Here is a 17,307-nt window from a genome sequence, read left to right as displayed (position 1 = left end):
CCAGTTCACCTGTATTTTGTCCGGGACACCAGACACCCCGGGTCAGTGAGTCACTAAAGAACATCACTGTCACTGCTGATGAGAGAACCACTGTACTTTAGAGCCATTCTGCCTCTAAGTGTGATCATGAATGATGGGACTGTATCTCCTTAAATGAATTGCTTATTTATTATCGATGCAGAGAAAATGCATTGGTATTTTAAACTCAACATTAAAGGGCTCCGTGGAAACTCTGTGGGTCATTAGTTTATGTTAGCGACTCCATTTCTACACTAATGTTCGCTACTGTAGCAGCGTGGAGTGAGGTACTCGAGAACGTCCAGAAAGCCACATCCTTTGGACTGTCGCAGAAAATCCGACCAGAGTCCTTCACAAAAGAAATCCAGCAGCATTAAACGACTTAATCAGATCGTCCACAGGCTTGTAGGCAACCAAGACAGATGGGGAAAGAGCAATAATAAAGTGATTAATACATGTAAATCACTACAAATTGACTCATAGAGAACAGAACAGACGATGATTACCTGTCAACAAGTGTGAGTCTGTTACACAGCGTACTGTACCGCCAGCATTTTAGTTCTGAATGCTGGTACTCCCGCAGAGAGCTTTCCAGGCGATTTGAATTCACTTCTCTCCTTTTATGTGACATCATTTTAATAATAATGATACATACGGATGCTAGAGTTTTTCATCTGCACAGTGTAATAGCTCCAGCGCATTCATACACTGAAGTTCCACTCTTAAATACAAAACATCCAAAGAAAATAAAATCTTCCATCATATTTTCCCACCAGCGACTTCAATGGTTTCCTGCAGCTTTGTCACAGTGACAGAAATATTTTGATCAAGGCTCGTTATTCAAAGTATTTTTACTTGAATCCCTGCCTCTGTGCGACTGAATAAAAGGAATAGTATGTTTTTCGCTAAAAAAGATCGTACTTTGAAATGCAAATGAGATTAATGACTAATTGTGAAACAAGTCCTTTTTTTTCTCTTAAGCATGCGGAGTGAAAATGAAATGAATACATAATGGCTGAAAATCTCTTAGGATGAGGATCTTTCGCCGCTGCGTTAAATTCTAGTTTCTGCTGATAAGAAAGAGAAGAAAAGATGGTCTTAAAGTCTTAAAGTGCACATACTGTATAAAAAAATAAATGGTCATTAACTAAAGCTCCTGAGGCAGAAAAAAAGATGAGAGGCTCTTCTGAAAAAAAAAAGAAAAAAGGGTGAAATATCAGTCTTGCTGATCTGGCAGTGGCAGAGGCAGTGGTCTCCCCTTGTTTGTGACCTCTGTCAGATGACAGTGAAGGTCTCCAATAAGCAGCAGTGTTGGTGAGTAGCACTCACTGAACTGTCTCTTCCAATAGCAGTCGCCTCACATCCTCTTGAAAGAAACAAGTGCCTCAAATACCAATTCTGGCCTTTCCCCCTAATTGTTTTCTATGCTCTGCTGAATCCGTCTTCACTCCGTTCAACAGCGAAAACTGCAGTGCCATAACCTTCACTTTAATGGTGCTTAAATCCGATGTTTCTTACTCCCAAAAGTGAGACTTTTGAAATAAAACGTTGTTTGGAATGAGGTAAAAATGTATATGTTTTATAAGCAGCATCTCCAGGGAGGGCAGCAGCAGCAGCACAGCTGTCGGAGCGGGTTCTTCTTCTTGTACCTGGCGGCCAGCTTGAACTTCTCATTAGATGCAGCCACATAATCCTGCGTCCTCTCCACGTTGGTCTGGATGTGCTCAATGTAGGCGCCCTGTTCCTCCACCAGCATGAAAATGTCCATGAACAGGTCCCTCAGCTCCTTCATGTTGTTCTCCAGGCTTAACAGCTCCTGTTGGGGGAGAAGGATAATGGGATTAATACTGCAGATATGATGAATGTGAGTCAGAGGCTGGAGGTGGTTGGAAAGAGAATCGAAAGACTTAAGATGCAATGTGGGAACAGATCCAGTTCTTTTATGAAACATGACCCAAGCGCCGAAATTACACAAACATCATCTTTTTCTACTTTGATGTCCAGGTTCACTTTGAGTTCATGTATTAAAAAGTGGTTGCAAAGTTTTTCCTCTAGGCCCAGAGTATCTATCCTCCTGAGGAGTTTGATTAATTTTAATCGCTGTTTTTTTTTTTTTTTAGCCAAAACAGCAGAGCCAATATTTTGTCTTCTCCAGTTAGACCCTATGAAAGATTAATTTCCAATTTCCACTCTCATTTATTTTTTTCCTTTTACCCATTTGTGTCATTAGATGCAGTAATGTGCAAGACAGGCGATCATCACACGTTCCTGCCATGTGTAACAGATGGTGGTGATGGGCAGGATTCTCATGATTATGACTTGCAAGCATCCGCGCTATCAGACAACTCAGGACGACGACTGCCAGTGTAATGAGTGCAAATTGCAAACAGACTGAATAGTTATCAGTAATAAGCTGCAGTACAAATGTGTGCGTTTGCTAAATAAGCGTCAATTGGGGTTATTTTGTTTGAATGAGGCATTTTAGCAGACTTTTGGCTCTGAAAGTTGTTCAATTTATCAAGCTTTATTTGATTTTCAGTATTTCAGGCATCTAGAGATATTGGAGCTTTCAGACAACCCAGTCGCCAGAATGAATGTTGGCAAAGTACATTTCTGAAAAACCGCAGATGAGTTATAACTCAGTTATAACTCTTCTCTTTCATTTCCTTAGGTTCGATTTTCAATTTTTCTCTGAACTTATCCTCTGGTTAGGTTTAAGTGTCGAAAACACTCAGTTCGGGTGAGGAAAACATCATATTTTGGCTTAAAAAAAATACTTTTTTGGTTGACACAAATGTCCTCAGATGTTGCAAGGTCTCATTAAAAACACCCAGTTTTGTCGGCATAAACACAAATTATATATATGTATTTTTGTATAAATATATGTATATACATACGTTTTTTTTGTCGCCGCATACATGGCTAGAAATCATCCCGAGGTCTCCATAAACATACTCATACTGGTTTGACTCTTTCAAATGTTGAAACACAGACTCGAACCGCTGTCACCGGCTTGTTTTGTCCACCACAAACAGGGCCGGAGATGTTCCACAGTCTCGTTAAAAACATGCAGTTTTGTCGGCATAAACACAAAATTCCCGTAGTAAATATCTGTTTTTTTGTCTCCTCAAACATGGCTGGAAATCATTCTGAGGCCTCCCTTAAAAATATTCAGCGGTTTCGCACTTACAAATGTTGAAACACAGACTCAAACCGCAGTCACTGGTTTGGCAGTCTTATCGCCTCCAACTGCACCACTATCCCCTCCACCACCTGCCATGTATGTGATATGACACCTTTTGTAGACATGTCAATATGGTATGCAGCCTATGATACATCCACATTTTTTTCCTATCAGTGGTTGGTAGAAACTGATAACATTTTATCCTGGGGACTGGGCCGTCAGATGAGAAGTTCCCTGCTGTAGTTCTCACTATACTACTGACATTAAAGAAAAGTATTAACTATGTCAATGAAGACACAATCCCCGAAAAAATCAGTTTGGAAGCCACCACACACGCAAAAGACAAAACACTTGTTCTGTCTAAGCCGATAACTTGGAGACCTACAGTATGTCCGACAAATGTATTGCATTTACAAAATATAATCATTCATGTGATCACGCACCTTGTGTCGCTGTTCAATCTCAGACAGCTGTGACCGTGTGATCCTGGCGTCATTCAGCAGGTTTTCGTTGAAGACCTCCCATTTTCCCGTGGCCACCATCTCGTTCACCTCCTCCTCCGTCACATCCCTCCCTGACACCTCCAGCTGCCGGATAATGAAGTGCTTACAGCGCTCCTGCTTGGTCAGCAGACCTTCATTATACTGCAGCATTACCTAGACATAATTATAGCAAGAAGAGAGAATAAAAGGTAAGATGGGCAGTGGAAATGAAAAATTAGCCTTTTTTTTGGGCTTAAGTGTAATTGCTGGTTTTGGCAATGCTATAATTTTATAAAATCCAGGTTTTACTCCATTTAAATGTCACTGTGTCTTTCTTTTTACAGAATCAACAACAACAGTGATAAAAATGCATAATTTCTGTTGAGACAACTTTCAATTGTCTCTCAAGCTAAAGTTAGAAAGAACATATCTAATAACTGTTATCTAAAGTTTCCATAGCAGAATGGTAACAACAGCTTCCCAACCTGCTGGAATTTGCGGTACAGTGCTGAATGCTGGGAGCGCTGTATTCTTGTTGTAACAGCAGTGGGTCCCTGCAGGTCCTCAGTCCTTTGGACTTGCTTTGAAAGTGCATCTAAGCGTCTGTGGAGGCTTTCAGCCTGGAGCTTGATGTCCCGGGTTATACTGCTCTCTTTCTTCATCACGCTGAAACGACGCATGGTTGCCACCAGGGTCCTTTGCTGCTGGCTGAATTTAAGGACCTGTTTGATGTTGAGATTAGACAAAATATGTGTTCAGTATCTCTTCCGACCACAAATGCAAAACATAGCCATTAAATGCACGATAGTCCAGTCAGCTTTGGAGTTTAATGATAATGAAAATGATGGAAAAAAATAAGGCGAACAAGAAAAAGGAGAATTGTAGAAAAACAGAAACAGATGAGTCTCATCGATATAGAATTTAAAAAGCGCCTACAAAAAGAGTTAAGAAACAAATCAACAGAAAAAGCAATGCAACAAGGTTAAAACTGCATACTCTGCAAAAAAAAAAAAAACAGCAAGAAAAGGAAATTACCTCCGTCTCCAGCACTGTGATATCATCTCGGATTTGTTGAGCCTCAGACAGGAAATTCTCAATGACCGGCTCCTCCTCAAACACCACAGCCTGTGGCGTGATGACCCCGACCTCCACAGAGTCGTCATTATCACCCTCCGCCGAGAAAGGGTTGGCACTCTCGCTCGCTGCCTCGGAAAAGTCTTGAGCCCTCTGCTGCAGCTCCTCCAAGCGGTCTCTCATTGTGGAAGAGCCCTCACCGAAGCCGGCTCCTCAGAACACAAAGTTGTTACGGTGCGTATAAAGTTCTTGTCGCCGCTGACAAGAGGGCACTGAAAGGTAAAGAACATAACACTAAACCAAAAGAGGAGAACTGTGTCTCACTATATACACGTTGTGTCTTTGTGGATCTAACAACAGGTAAACCTACATTCAGGAATCACATGGGTTTAGCTGTTTATTTAGACTTGACTGTAAGGCCAGCACTAGCAAGCCTAAGCTAATGATCAGTAAATACCTCTAAATGCCAGGCTAACTGCTTGTAAAACATAATCTGTTGGTTTCTGGAGAAAGAGCTGCTACTAAACCCGGATACCTAGAAGCAAGTTATTCTCACTCACTGAATAAAGACTTCACGGAATTTAATTCATGCTTCATAGATCTTAAAAGTGGTGTTCATCTGCGAGGATTATCTTTTTCCAAACAAAACATGTAAGTATCATAAACTCGGTTGCCACAGAGTTTATTTTTTTGGCAATAATCCAAAATCCGATGGAATAATCCCATCGGCTTTTTGACAAGGGAACCAGGCCTGCAGTATGTTATGACACATGCTATGCTAGTTCACATTTTCTCATCATCTTAGCATCAACATTTCAATAACTTCATTTTATTATATTCAAACATCTCCTCCTGCATTGATACTTTTAGTGTTGTTTTATCTTTACATGTCTTATTTGTCTGCTGTATGCATTATCTTATTGTAAAGTCTTTTCAGACCATGCTGTTTCTAAGTTAGCAGTACAGTTAGTGATGTTAACTCTACTCCTGAGAGACAGAGTTGGTTGCAGGCCTCTTCATATTGCACGTAAAGCAACATTGTATACTTCAGTCCACATTACAGCGGTTATTACAGCAAAAAGGCTGCCAAATGGCTGTGTTTTATTTGGATATATTTGAAAAACAAGTATCTGTAATCTGCTGTGGTAAGATACTCTTTGATTTATTTGTATTTCTTATTGTCGATTAAGACATTTCCAATCTGATTAATTCTTGACAGCGATTAATTGACTAATGATTAATCATTACCATCCCTAACAGGAAGTCGCACCATCTTCAGCCGTGATTGTGGCGACCAAAACAGGTATTCTAAGCCAAACCATGATGTTTTCCTAACCCCAACCAAGTGGTGTATGTGCCTAAACTTAAGCAGAGCATAAGCACAGCGTTGTGACAAAAGAGAAATAGAAAATTCAACCGAAACAAAGTTGCAACAAGAAACAGTCCGTTTGATTTTACTTGTGGTTTTGCTGTAGCGTTTTGCTTAGCTTACATTTATTCTTTGCCAATTTGGTTGGCAAGCAAGAGCAGTATAACTGATGAGCCATACAGTATCTGCTCTCTGCTGAACACGGATATATTTTTAACTGTATGGGAAAACAACACGCGCAGAAAGTTTATCTGCGACATCAGTCAAATAGACTCAAGTTCCTTTTCCCGTGAGAACTGAGGGGGGTGTTTGTGTTCAACAACACACTCGGCAACAAGTAGAGAAGAAAAAATGCCAGGTTGTCGAGGAAAGGTGACCTTGATAAAGACATCACCTAAACAAGCACAAACACAATATTTCAGATGTCACTGCTGTTTACTTAGTGCACGTTTTGAAATAAAAATAAAAAGATATCTTGAATATCGAACAAATATCACTTTCCAGTCCATAACTCAGCCGTCTGTAACATATTTGCCAAGGCTAAAGCAAACAATTATGATTAAAATCTGATTTCCTGAAAGCCTTTGTCAAGTCAAGTGCATTCCAACACAAATTCCGATACATTCAAAAGGGCATACCGACATTTAGACACTGCCTGAGCAACACAAGGATTTGAGCCTCAGAGGCCCTAAACATAATCTTTTGGAAGCACATGATTGTGTGTGTGGGGGGCAGGAACAGAGTGTTTGGCTGCCGAGAAGTGGAGCATTTCAAATCACAGACTATCCCATTTCTGGATAGATTTCAAACAGGAAAGACCCTATTTGTCTCTGTGTGTGTGTGTGTGTGTGTGTGTGTGTGTGTGTGTGTGTGTGTGTGTGTGTGTGTGTGTACGAGAGAGAGAGGTTGCTGTAACTGTTACAAACTTCTCCGAGCTCAAACACTGTTAAAGTATTCTTTGTTTTCCTGGCTGAACTCTTTCCTCTCCCTCTCCCCCTCCCTCTCCCTCTCTTCCTACCTGCCCGACCCAGAAGAGCCGATTAAAAAAATTGCTCAAAGGATTTGGGAGCACATTCTCCTGTGTTTAGCCTAAAAAAACCTGAAAGAAGTGGAGCAGAGTTCGCGAAGGAGTCTAGCCTCTCTCTCTCTGCGACTGAGCGTTTTGTTCTCTAAAACAAGCCAATATTTTCTTCCTGCTACCCATCTGCTCCTTTGTCTGTGTTTCTGAAGGAAATGTTATGTCGACATTATTTCATCTCCATGCAGGTGGAGCAGTAGGTGTTGTATTTTATCACAGGATGAACGACTGCACTGTGCACGCTGTTTTTTAACCTTAACAAAAAGAATTGATATTGCTTAAGATATTCTCAGTGAGTGGTCCTACTTTATTCGTATCTACATATTCTATTAACAAACAGAAAGCAACGTAGAAGCACAGTTTTATTTCTACATACTACTTCAGCATACGTTTACACATATTTACAGTAGCAAACATTCAGTCTGAATTTAGGCTTTTACCTTGAATTTGTTAGTATTCCATCACAGACAGCTGAGTATTTCCATTCAGAGTTGACCGGGAATGTAATCCAAGATAAGGTCACGCATTTTTTATTTTTTTATTTCATGTCATCTTCAGATCTTCTCACATTCCCTCATCAGCTGTGAGCCACAGATTTAGAAACAGTTGCACTCACAAGCAGGGAAAGTTTTGAAGAAGTCTGGGCGAGTCTGTTCCAAGCACCTCCCCCTCGTATTGAAGACAGACCTGGAGCAGGCCAATAGAAAAGGAGCAGACCGGAGGCCTATTTACTTATCTAAAGAAATGAAAGGTGACGCGATTAAGTAAATGGGGAGGGAGAGACAGCATGGAGAGCGCAGGCAGCTTCCCCTCAGGCTTATTCCTGAAAAAGGAAAACAGAGTAGAGCAAACAGTATTGTGTACATTGCGAAGGCCAAACAATGGGGATTGTGGTTTGGGTGTCAACCGGGGCGTTGGGTTTCTGATCCGCAGAGTTAATTTCTGTGTGAAGTGTCTGGGTTAGCGGGGTAAACCCACTTAGTCTGGGGGTATTGTACTCCTTAGGCCTCAGTAGCCCCGCTGAGTACTTTTGACAGATTTCTACTGACAAGCTCTCTAACACCCAGGGCGCCTTTTCAACACGGGAAGGGACGCAGTCACTCTTTGCTATGCAGCATAACACGCTGTGCAAAAGCTGTTTGAAGTGCGGCGTCAGAGGGAGAGGGGAGACAAGTTTCGAGGATGAGAGGAGTTTGGTGGGGACAAGAGTTCACTCCTCGTCGCTTGAAACTTTGGAGGCTGGTTGCAGAGTTTCTGTAATTTTCCCTCCCCACTGTGGAGCGAAAACTTCAGAATGTAGCAGCCATGTTGTTGGTGCGAAGGCCAGCAGTGCAGGGGAGGGTAGATTTAAAGGTGCACTATGTAGTTTTGGGGAAGAAATTTTAATCATGAGAAAAATGTACTTTACTGATGTTTTTTTATGTCTAAATACATGAAATAAACAAACTCTTTGTTTTCATGCATGAATAAACTGAATCAACAAACTGACCTTAAAGGACAACACAGTTTCATACTGTTTTACTTTGTTTGAAGCTAGAAAGGTGGCAGGGTCCGCCTTATTGTCCTCTGAGAACAGCTTGTTTATTCAATTATAGAAAAAATAATTATGTTTGAGTTTGTATTATTACCTCATTAAAATTGTAAATATTCAATTCTGAGTTTCAAAACTACATAGTGCCCCTTTAAAGATATAATATGTTACATTTCTGCATTGAAATGTCTGTAAACAGACAAAAAAACAGGCCTTTGTTGTATCTATGTTGAGTTGTGTACCTACATTATCCTAAATGATTTCAACACTGTACAAACAGAGAGAAATCTATCATTTTAATCATGGTAACGATGCTTTTCAGCTGATTGCCTGTCAATGTAACTTTACTCATCTGTGAACATTTCTGCCTGAGTCATGTGTGATATAGATTTTAATTGGAAGTAATGGTTGTTAAGACAATAACTCCCATGATCCCACACTTCACGATGTCATCAGACTACATCTTTCATTTTCACTGAGAGACCCCGGGCGACATGAATTACATACTGTGTGTTTAAGGTGACGGATTACACTTTCAATGACTTCTGAACTTCTGTGTTATCTTTATGTTCGTTTTCAGTCCCTCTCTAATATTCAATTTTGAGTTCATCAGTTCAAAACACGCTCATGGCCCGAGGCTCCCGTTTCACAGCCAGAAGAGGCCCAATTAATCCTTTAAAGTTTGTAAATCACCAAAACTGGAATGATGAGGTTTCCTCATGGCACTAGCAACGCATAATGTCAGGTGGGTGGTAGTGCGCTGCCTCAGTAAAAAAAAAATTAAAAAGCACATTAACCATATGATGACGATGCAGAATGCTGTTGGTAAAGTTTTATCTCAGTGGTACCAGATGCTGCTCTATGTCTGTAATAATGCCGCAGCGGTGTGTTAACTGTGAGTCATCTATCCCTGATGGCAAGATATTATGACAACAAAGCAAAACCGGTTTTCTGAGTGTCAGAATCACCTTCATCAGCATCACGGGAACAAGCTTACTGTACTGTATGCGGCTTGTTTAAAGTAGCCTTTCCTTTTACCTTCATTCTCTACTTGGCATCACTGATTAAGGAGAATAGGCTGAATGGGGATTTGCTTTGTCTCTCTCACACACACTCACTCTCTCACAATCACCACCTCCTCAGGCAAAGTGGATCTCATCTCAACATTTCTTAATTGTTGCTACTCCTGGTGTAGGATTCAGATAGGCGTTGTTAGAGCAACGCCACTGAAGAAATATCAACTAAAGCTGAGCTCAGACTACAGGAGTTTTTGAAATTCTTGCATATTTATAAATCTAGTTGCATCATGCACATAAGGAGAAACCTCACAGGTTTTATTTCTAATCTCAAACATGCACACACTACAAGGTTTGTAAATAACGTTGAATCAGACACTACAGGATATTATTAAGATTATCATGCCGGAGGGAGCAATGTACCAACACACGTCAGAGATATGTAGGAAGGAAAACAAGGGCGGTAAGTAAATAAGGAACAGATTAGAGATAGATCAAATAGAAAAAACTATAAAACATGGTGATACACATATAACATATCTGCAATGGTATGTGTAATGGCAAAATGATAAAGTACAGTCAATGTATACTCAGTGAGGACTGGCCATCCAGCTGTTGGCCTCAGAACCCATCAAGTTAGCTGAGACTTCTTCAACACCTTGTTAGGAAAGAAAGGCTACTAAAGGTATGTTTGAGGCAGTTCATCACCTCATCTAGGGGATTAGATGGGTTCACCATTATGTCCGGGATTGTGAAACCTCATCCTCATGTCAAGGCGCAGTCTACAAACAGAACCCGGGACCTGTTGTAATCTCACATGATTACGTATGGGAACATATGTAAACAAAATGAAGACTGCATGGTGCAACAACCTGCTGTAGTAATAATTTGAACTGCCCAATCACAGTGTGCATACCCCCAATGCTATCTATATCTATCAGTTATCTAATGAAAAACACTGCTTCTTCACCTGGACACTAGCAGCCCCTGACAGTCTGCCCTTATAATCGAGGAGCGGTAGCAATTGCAGGAACTTCGCTGCTGGACTGTAGTTGAATTTTGGATGTCATATGTCATCAAAGGGGGGAATACAACATTGAAATATGTCAAAATGTGGGACTGTCATGCACAAATCAGCAATTACAGTGACACGTTAGCTAGCCAGCTAACGTCCCAAATCAGTAGCATCAGTTTTATGCATGTTATAAAGAAAAGGACCATAATCTTGTATCCCAACAAGAATCGGGACAACCTACCCAACATACTAAATGGAGCGGCACGGCTAAGTAGTAGGGGCAAGAGGTGTAATGTTATTGGGCCTGGGACTTACATTGCATTTGTCAGGTAGGTGAAAACACAAATCAAGTTGATTGCTAATGTTCTGCTGCATTTCAAAAAGCTAATTGTTTGCTAATACGGTCACAATAACGTAATATATTTAGAAAATTATAATATGCTGTATGTCTACATTGCATTTACAGCTTCTTGACTGCTTCCAAGTGGCCAAAAGAATACAAAGTATTTACTTTATCATATTGTGATGAAAATAATTGTTACACATAGAGGTCACTTGAAGCAATTGTGTATAAAAGGAAGTGAAGGAAGGAGTACAATGACCAGACAGAGTATTTCCATATTAAAAAGGAGTACTTCAGTAAAGTAGGCCTAAGTGTTGAAAAGTGTCACCTCAAATACACTCAATATAAGAATGTGTCAGGTTGCCTCGGTCACTATATCAAGTGGAGTTTGTCTCACAATATAGCTGTTGGAGGACTCTCTGGGTATTACTGTAATTGAAGGGATGTCATAAGCGGTGCTTTGATATTCTTCACCGTAGTGTGAGAGAAAGAGGGAGAGGTATGACAACAACTCCCAAACAGCCTCTCAGTCACAACCTTGAGAGTGAAATTCAAACACTGGCAGGGAAACTATGCAGTGTGTTGCCAGGGAGGACAAAGGAAGGGCTAGATGCAACTGATATGGCATTGTAGGCCAATACTACTACTGACGTGGTGATACTGTTTGACCAAATTCATGTCACAATTCAAAGCAGACATTTGAAAGGAGAACAAGTAAAAGTGTTGGCCCCAGTAACAGACTGTGAAAACAACAGTTAATCTGCTGAGGGAAATGCTCCAAAAAAACTTCACCATCTGATATAAGACAGATGATTACAAAGCCCTTTAATGCATTTAAACTGAGAGTCATTAGAGCAGGAGTTATCCACAGTATAAACTTGAACCAGCTGCAGTCAAAGAGGAACCTCCATCATACCATACGAGGAGGACATGACAGGGCAATATCCTACTTTTAACAAAAGACCAGTATCAGCCTGACATACACCAGGAGAGAGAAGGAAAGGAGAAGGAGGAGATAAATGGGTGAGGTGAGCGAGGCGGTCAGAGGGGCAAGGATAATGAGGTCAAAACCATCGTCATTAAGCCAATCGGAAAGATTGATGCAGAGGTCGGTGGCCTTGCTGACTAAAATGAGGCAATCAGAGATCTGGATATTAAATGTTCCTTTTGGGAACTGTGAGATTGTGCCTGGGGTCATTTAGGTTCTAATTTACAGTTGAGCTGCATAGTTTTTAATCATTAATCCTGCCACACTCCCAACCACAAATCTCAGGCTGTTCACCTGTTTAACCTACATTATATGGACTGGATCTCACAGGCCAGGAGAAATATACATGTGGTGGGAGCAACTAACTGGTAAATGTTGAAAACCAACGCAAAGATGAACGGGTTGAGCCAATGACTGGCTTCAGGAGCGTTAATTCAAACCATGTGTTAACCAATCATGACATCAGAAGTGACCATAGACAGCCCATTCTCACTCCCAACGGTGGCGGTTGGAAGGGTCATACCGGACTTTACCTTCGAAGAAAGGGGTTCACGTCCCATTTGTGACGAAGAGTCACGAGTGATTTTGCCTTTAATTTCTGTCATGTAAGTAAGGTGCTGTACTTAAGTTGCATCACTTACATAACATGACATGAGTTACTCACTTACCTAATTTATGTTACAAACTGAGCGTAGTTATTTTAACCCAAACTATCATCTCTTCCCAAACCAAAGTACTTTTTCTGCCAAAACCTAATGAGGTTTTTTTTTTGTGAGTAAACCTGACCAAACCACGACCACTTGGCAAACATTAATAACAAGTCATAACATGCCACAAGTTGGTGGTGAGAACTTGTTGATTTGGACAAAAGAGTGGAGCTGATTGGATCTGACTGAGAATCAAATTACACCCCGCTGGAGTGACTTTAAATTCACAAGGTAGCCACGCTCTCAAGCATACCCCGCTTTGTTGTCTATTTTACCATAATTTCAAGAGAATATCAGGCTGTATTATGGAAGACTTACATACAATTGGACTTCTTTTTTAAACCAGTTAATCCTGTTACAATTTGTATGGTGGTATTCTGGTCTCAAAAGGGGACACCAAGACAGAGGAAGGGTTTAAAGGAATGTATTGGTTTGCTCAGGAGAAAGGGTTGTAGATGATGGCTCAGGCTCAGGCTCAGGCGAGTGGCACAGCAGGTGGTGTAGCTGGGGCTGAGGTAGAGGCTGAGGTGGAGGCGCAGAGGAGTTTGTCTTGTGGCAGAGGTGCAGGAGGCTGGAGCTCAGAGGTTGCACAGGCTCTGGGAATGATGAGGAGATTTCAACAATTAGTCATAAGATTCAAGAGCCACAAGAGCAAAAAGTCACTAGTAGTAGCACGAGTTGTTTAGCCATAAACATCAAGGCGACGAGTGGAAACAATCTGGCAGCCAGTGTATTTAAGCTGGCGCTGATGATCAGATGGGCTGCAGGTGTGTGAGAAGCAGGAGCTCCAGCCAACCAGGCAAGCCACGCCCAGCCTCTGCAAGAAACCTCAGAGTTTCACCAAGCACAGAAGAAAAAACCACACAAAGTCCATAATCATCACAAATCCACCTCATATTGTCAACAAAGTCCTGCTATCAACAGGCAGTGTGTAAGTGTTAACAGGACAGAATCCAGAACAATCGAGGCCAAATGTTTGTATACAGGATGTTCTTCAAGGGAAAAGAGTTTTGTTTCACCGCCATCAATAGACCGGTGTGAGAAGTGAATGATGGGACAGTGGCGGCTGAATGTGGCCTGAGAGCAGAGGCCACAACATGCTGCCAGTCACCACTAAACTCTGTCAACTACTTGTCCTCAGATGTGAATTCTAGTCACAGTGTCCCTGCAGAGAAGGACCTGAATGAGAAAAAGACTTTATTAGAAACTTGCCTTAAAACTGAACCCCAGATCTTGGTTTCATTATAAATGATGATTATTATTCTAGACGTGGGCCTTGGGAGCCTGAGGACTGCTAGTTTACAATCCCTGCAGCTAATTAATTGTATTCCACTTGTATTCCACATTTAAATCAGTCCCTACTTTTGTTAAATGGCTGGTTTGAAAAGCAGCAAGCTTTTTTCTCTTCTCCTGAGAGCCTCTGCTTCACACAATCAACAGTGTGTGGCTTTGGACTCACCTCCTCTTTTTAAGCAAGCACTTCAGACAAGGGTCATTTCCCCCCCTAGTGTCATGAGGCTGTTATATCATCCCTTGGCCTGTGTAGCAAAAAGGGAAGGTACTCTGCCAGAAGCAACTCTGCAGGAAGATATTGCACAGTTATCCTGTGTGCAGCAGATTGGACAGTTTACTTACTTTGTCAACTGTTGGTGAGAGAGTAAATACATCCAGAGTGACCCGACATCCACAGACTTTTCTTTTCTTTTTTTAATACTTCTTTCTGATCAAAGCAACTACTGGTGGTTACTATAGTAACTCTAGACATGCCACGTAAGACCTCTTACAGTATAATGCCTGTACTACTGCAGTATCCTACATGCTTAAGCAGTATAAAAACACTGCTGCTCATGCTCAGTATCCTTTCCTTTTAGTATTATGCAATTGAATTATGTTTCTTGAAAGGTTGAATGAAATGAAGACTTGTCAAATTCTGCCCCCTCTGGACAACATCTGGATGGTGTCCTCTAATGCAACCAGTGCATCCTGAAGGACACCGGTAAGCTAGTAAACTAGGTGGTGATGTATCCTGGATGGACTGGCAAGCTTCGTGTCCATCTGAAGTGAAGAGCAAACACATTTAGTCAAACAAACAAAACCGAGGCCAGGTAGTGTGTGTGTGTGTGTGTGTGTGTGTGTGTGTGTGTGTGTGTGTGTGTGTGTGTGTGTGTGTGTGTGTGTGTGGGCCCCTGTAATACTCTCTCTCCGCCTGCTCCAACAGGGATTCAACACAATGAATTAAGCAAACATCAGCTACAGAAACAGGCTCATTTCTGTAAATAAACATTTATCCTCCAGGCTATGGGTGAACTGAGGCTTCATGAAACACTGTTAAGGTGAAGGTGTGTGCAAAGCGATGTAGAGTCTTTATCCGGTGATTGTAACATGCATAATGTGCGTATGTTTACTCTACATGCATGTGTATCGAGGCTGGTAGGTACACAAGAGTATCCCTAATTTGTACATCACAGAAGTGGTTTATATATTTTCCTAATTAAACCCAATTCGACCTTCTGTCCACTGTGATGAACATCAGATGTTTTATTTGTTAAAAGAGTCTGACAAACCAATCAATGTAAAGTGTTTTTTTTAATTCACAGTATAACTTGTCAGTTGACAGAATACAGCCAGACATCAATTCAGATTCATGTAGACCATAAAATATGATTTAATAGGGTATGAAAATAAAGTTTACCATAATGTAAAATAATATGATGACACAAACACTAATATAATGTGATATTTAAAAAAAAAATCAATTTGCAGAAGACAATTATTATCCAGTGTCCATCATGTTGAACATAGAGAATAACATTAATAGGAGCAATGTTTTGTTTTCTGAGGTTTTAAAACATCATTCAAATCATAAAAAAATGAATAAAATGTAATTTAATATTCCAAATATTCAGCTGAATCCTTAACATTTCACTTTTAGACCACACAGCTGCACAGAGTTTTGATCTCCTTGTAAATGTGAAAAAAAATCAAGTAGAGGAAGCAAATTATGCCATCACTGGAAAATTAGGACGTTTACAAAGATGTTATGCGCATGAAACAAACTGCAGTGCAATGTATTACATTTCAAACGTAATGTGAGTGAATGCAGGTATAATTTTCACTGACTTCAGGAGAAGACAGAAACAATGGAGAGTTGCTTTTTCTGGTAGAAGCTTAAGATGAGTTGAGGTCACTTTAGTGGAAGATGATATCCAGGCAAAGCAAATAAAGGGACATGTAAACAGTGAGCAGGCCATTTACCACCAGATATGCCTGCAAAATCAAATTACCATACAATAGAAGCATCAGTTGACATTATACGTTAGATTTAGCCTCATACCTACGCAAGAGTAAGAACAAACTGGGGAAAAGGAGGGTGTGGAGGGGTTAAAAATGCAGCAGAGTATCTCACAGGTTGAAAAAGTCTATGTGCATACACGTGCAAGTGAGGAGCTGCCATATAGACAACCAGAGCACTATCGATCAAATCCACAAACTGCATTATATCCATTATTTTTGAGGTGGACAATATTGACACGTGGGTCTCGTGTGTGTGAGTGCACATGCTGCGTTCATTTCTCAAGTCTATAAAAATCTATCTATAAAAAACAATCTATATATATATAAAAAAAAAAAAAGTTGTGCCATTTCATCAATTATCAGAAATGCCACATCTGAGATTGGATGTTGTAACCTGACACTTCCCATCTCCAGGGGACAGTAATTGTCATTGTCGAGGTAAAGTGCCGATGTTCTTCAGATCCTCACCATGACAGTGGCTTTGGCTTTGACAGGTGGATGACAGGGAGGAGGAGGAAGAAGAAGGGGACATTGCGGTACAGGCTAGATCAGCCTTAGACCATGTGCCCCCCCCCCATCCCGTTCCCCAACACACACTCACGGACACACACATATATGCACATAACACATACACTGACTCGTCTCCCGCCAGCAGGCCACCCCTAATCGAGATGGAAGAGCAGTGTGGCAGATCGAAATGCCTGCAGATGACAAGGTGGGAATGGATTGGCTCCCCTGCCCTTGTCATGTTGCTCCATCTGCACCAAACAGAGAGGAAGACAGATGGATTCCATGGCAGAAGGCTGGGTGGGACAGGCAGACAGGTAGAAGACAGACAGAGATGAACTGAAATGACAGAATGAAAATTAAAAGCTGTTGGGAAATTTGAATTTTTGGCATAAATATGCTGATGGAAGTTTATTCTCATTCCCGGTGCCTCACATACCACTATTTTGATGCATCCGTTGGTGTTTCAAATACAGGCAGACGGTAATCTTTAGCATCTGTAAGAGATGCACCAGGATAAACACTAGCTCCAATATAATATAGAACGATCAGACCGACAACTAAACCTGACCTAGTGTAGACTGCAACAAACTCCCAAGAAGGTTGGGGTTGAGTGGTGGGTCTCATGCAGGACTTTCATCCAGGAAACTGGGGTTCTCTTCCAGTGTGAAACCAAGAGTAAATTATGATTTCCTAAACCT

The 17,307-nt window shown here is 41.0% G+C and overlaps 1 protein-coding gene across 1 annotated transcript; it reads right to left on the bottom strand.

The window, feature by feature from the left end:
* Nucleotides 1-219: 219 nt before the first annotated feature.
* On the bottom strand, nucleotides 220-7,714 carry stx19 (syntaxin 19). Its single transcript, XM_073473992.1, has 5 exons — nucleotides 7,646-7,714; nucleotides 4,720-5,030; nucleotides 4,170-4,406; nucleotides 3,646-3,858; nucleotides 220-1,834 (listed from the first exon to the last, which is right to left on the bottom strand). The coding sequence occupies exons 2-5, from the start codon at nucleotides 4,939-4,941 to the stop codon at nucleotides 1,598-1,600; spliced, it is 909 nt and encodes a 302-aa protein (XP_073330093.1). The 5' UTR covers nucleotides 4,942-5,030; nucleotides 7,646-7,714; the 3' UTR covers nucleotides 220-1,597.
* Between the last annotated feature and the right edge of the window lie 9,593 nt (nucleotides 7,715-17,307).

The sequence above is a fragment of the Pagrus major genome, chromosome 9 (genome assembly GCF_040436345.1).
Source record: "Pagrus major chromosome 9, Pma_NU_1.0".
Taxonomy (NCBI): domain Eukaryota; kingdom Metazoa; phylum Chordata; class Actinopteri; order Spariformes; family Sparidae; genus Pagrus; species Pagrus major.
The sequence above is the reverse complement of the archived record's forward strand: the minus strand, read 5'-3'. Positions and strand labels throughout refer to the sequence as shown.

Bases quoted from the DNA above. Each gene is read 5' to 3' on its own strand.
- stx19 (XM_073473992.1), bottom strand. From the start codon at position 4,941: ATGAGAGACCGCTTGGAGGAGCTGCAGCAGAGGGCTCAAGACTTTTCC. The intron at 4,407-4,719 runs GTAATTTCCTTT...AACATCAAACAG, and splicing joins TCACAGTGCTGGAGACGGAG to GTCCTTAAATTCAGCCAGCA. The intron at 1,835-3,645 runs GTGCGTGATCAC...CTCCCCCAACAG, and splicing joins AGATTGAACAGCGACACAAG to GAGCTGTTAAGCCTGGAGAA.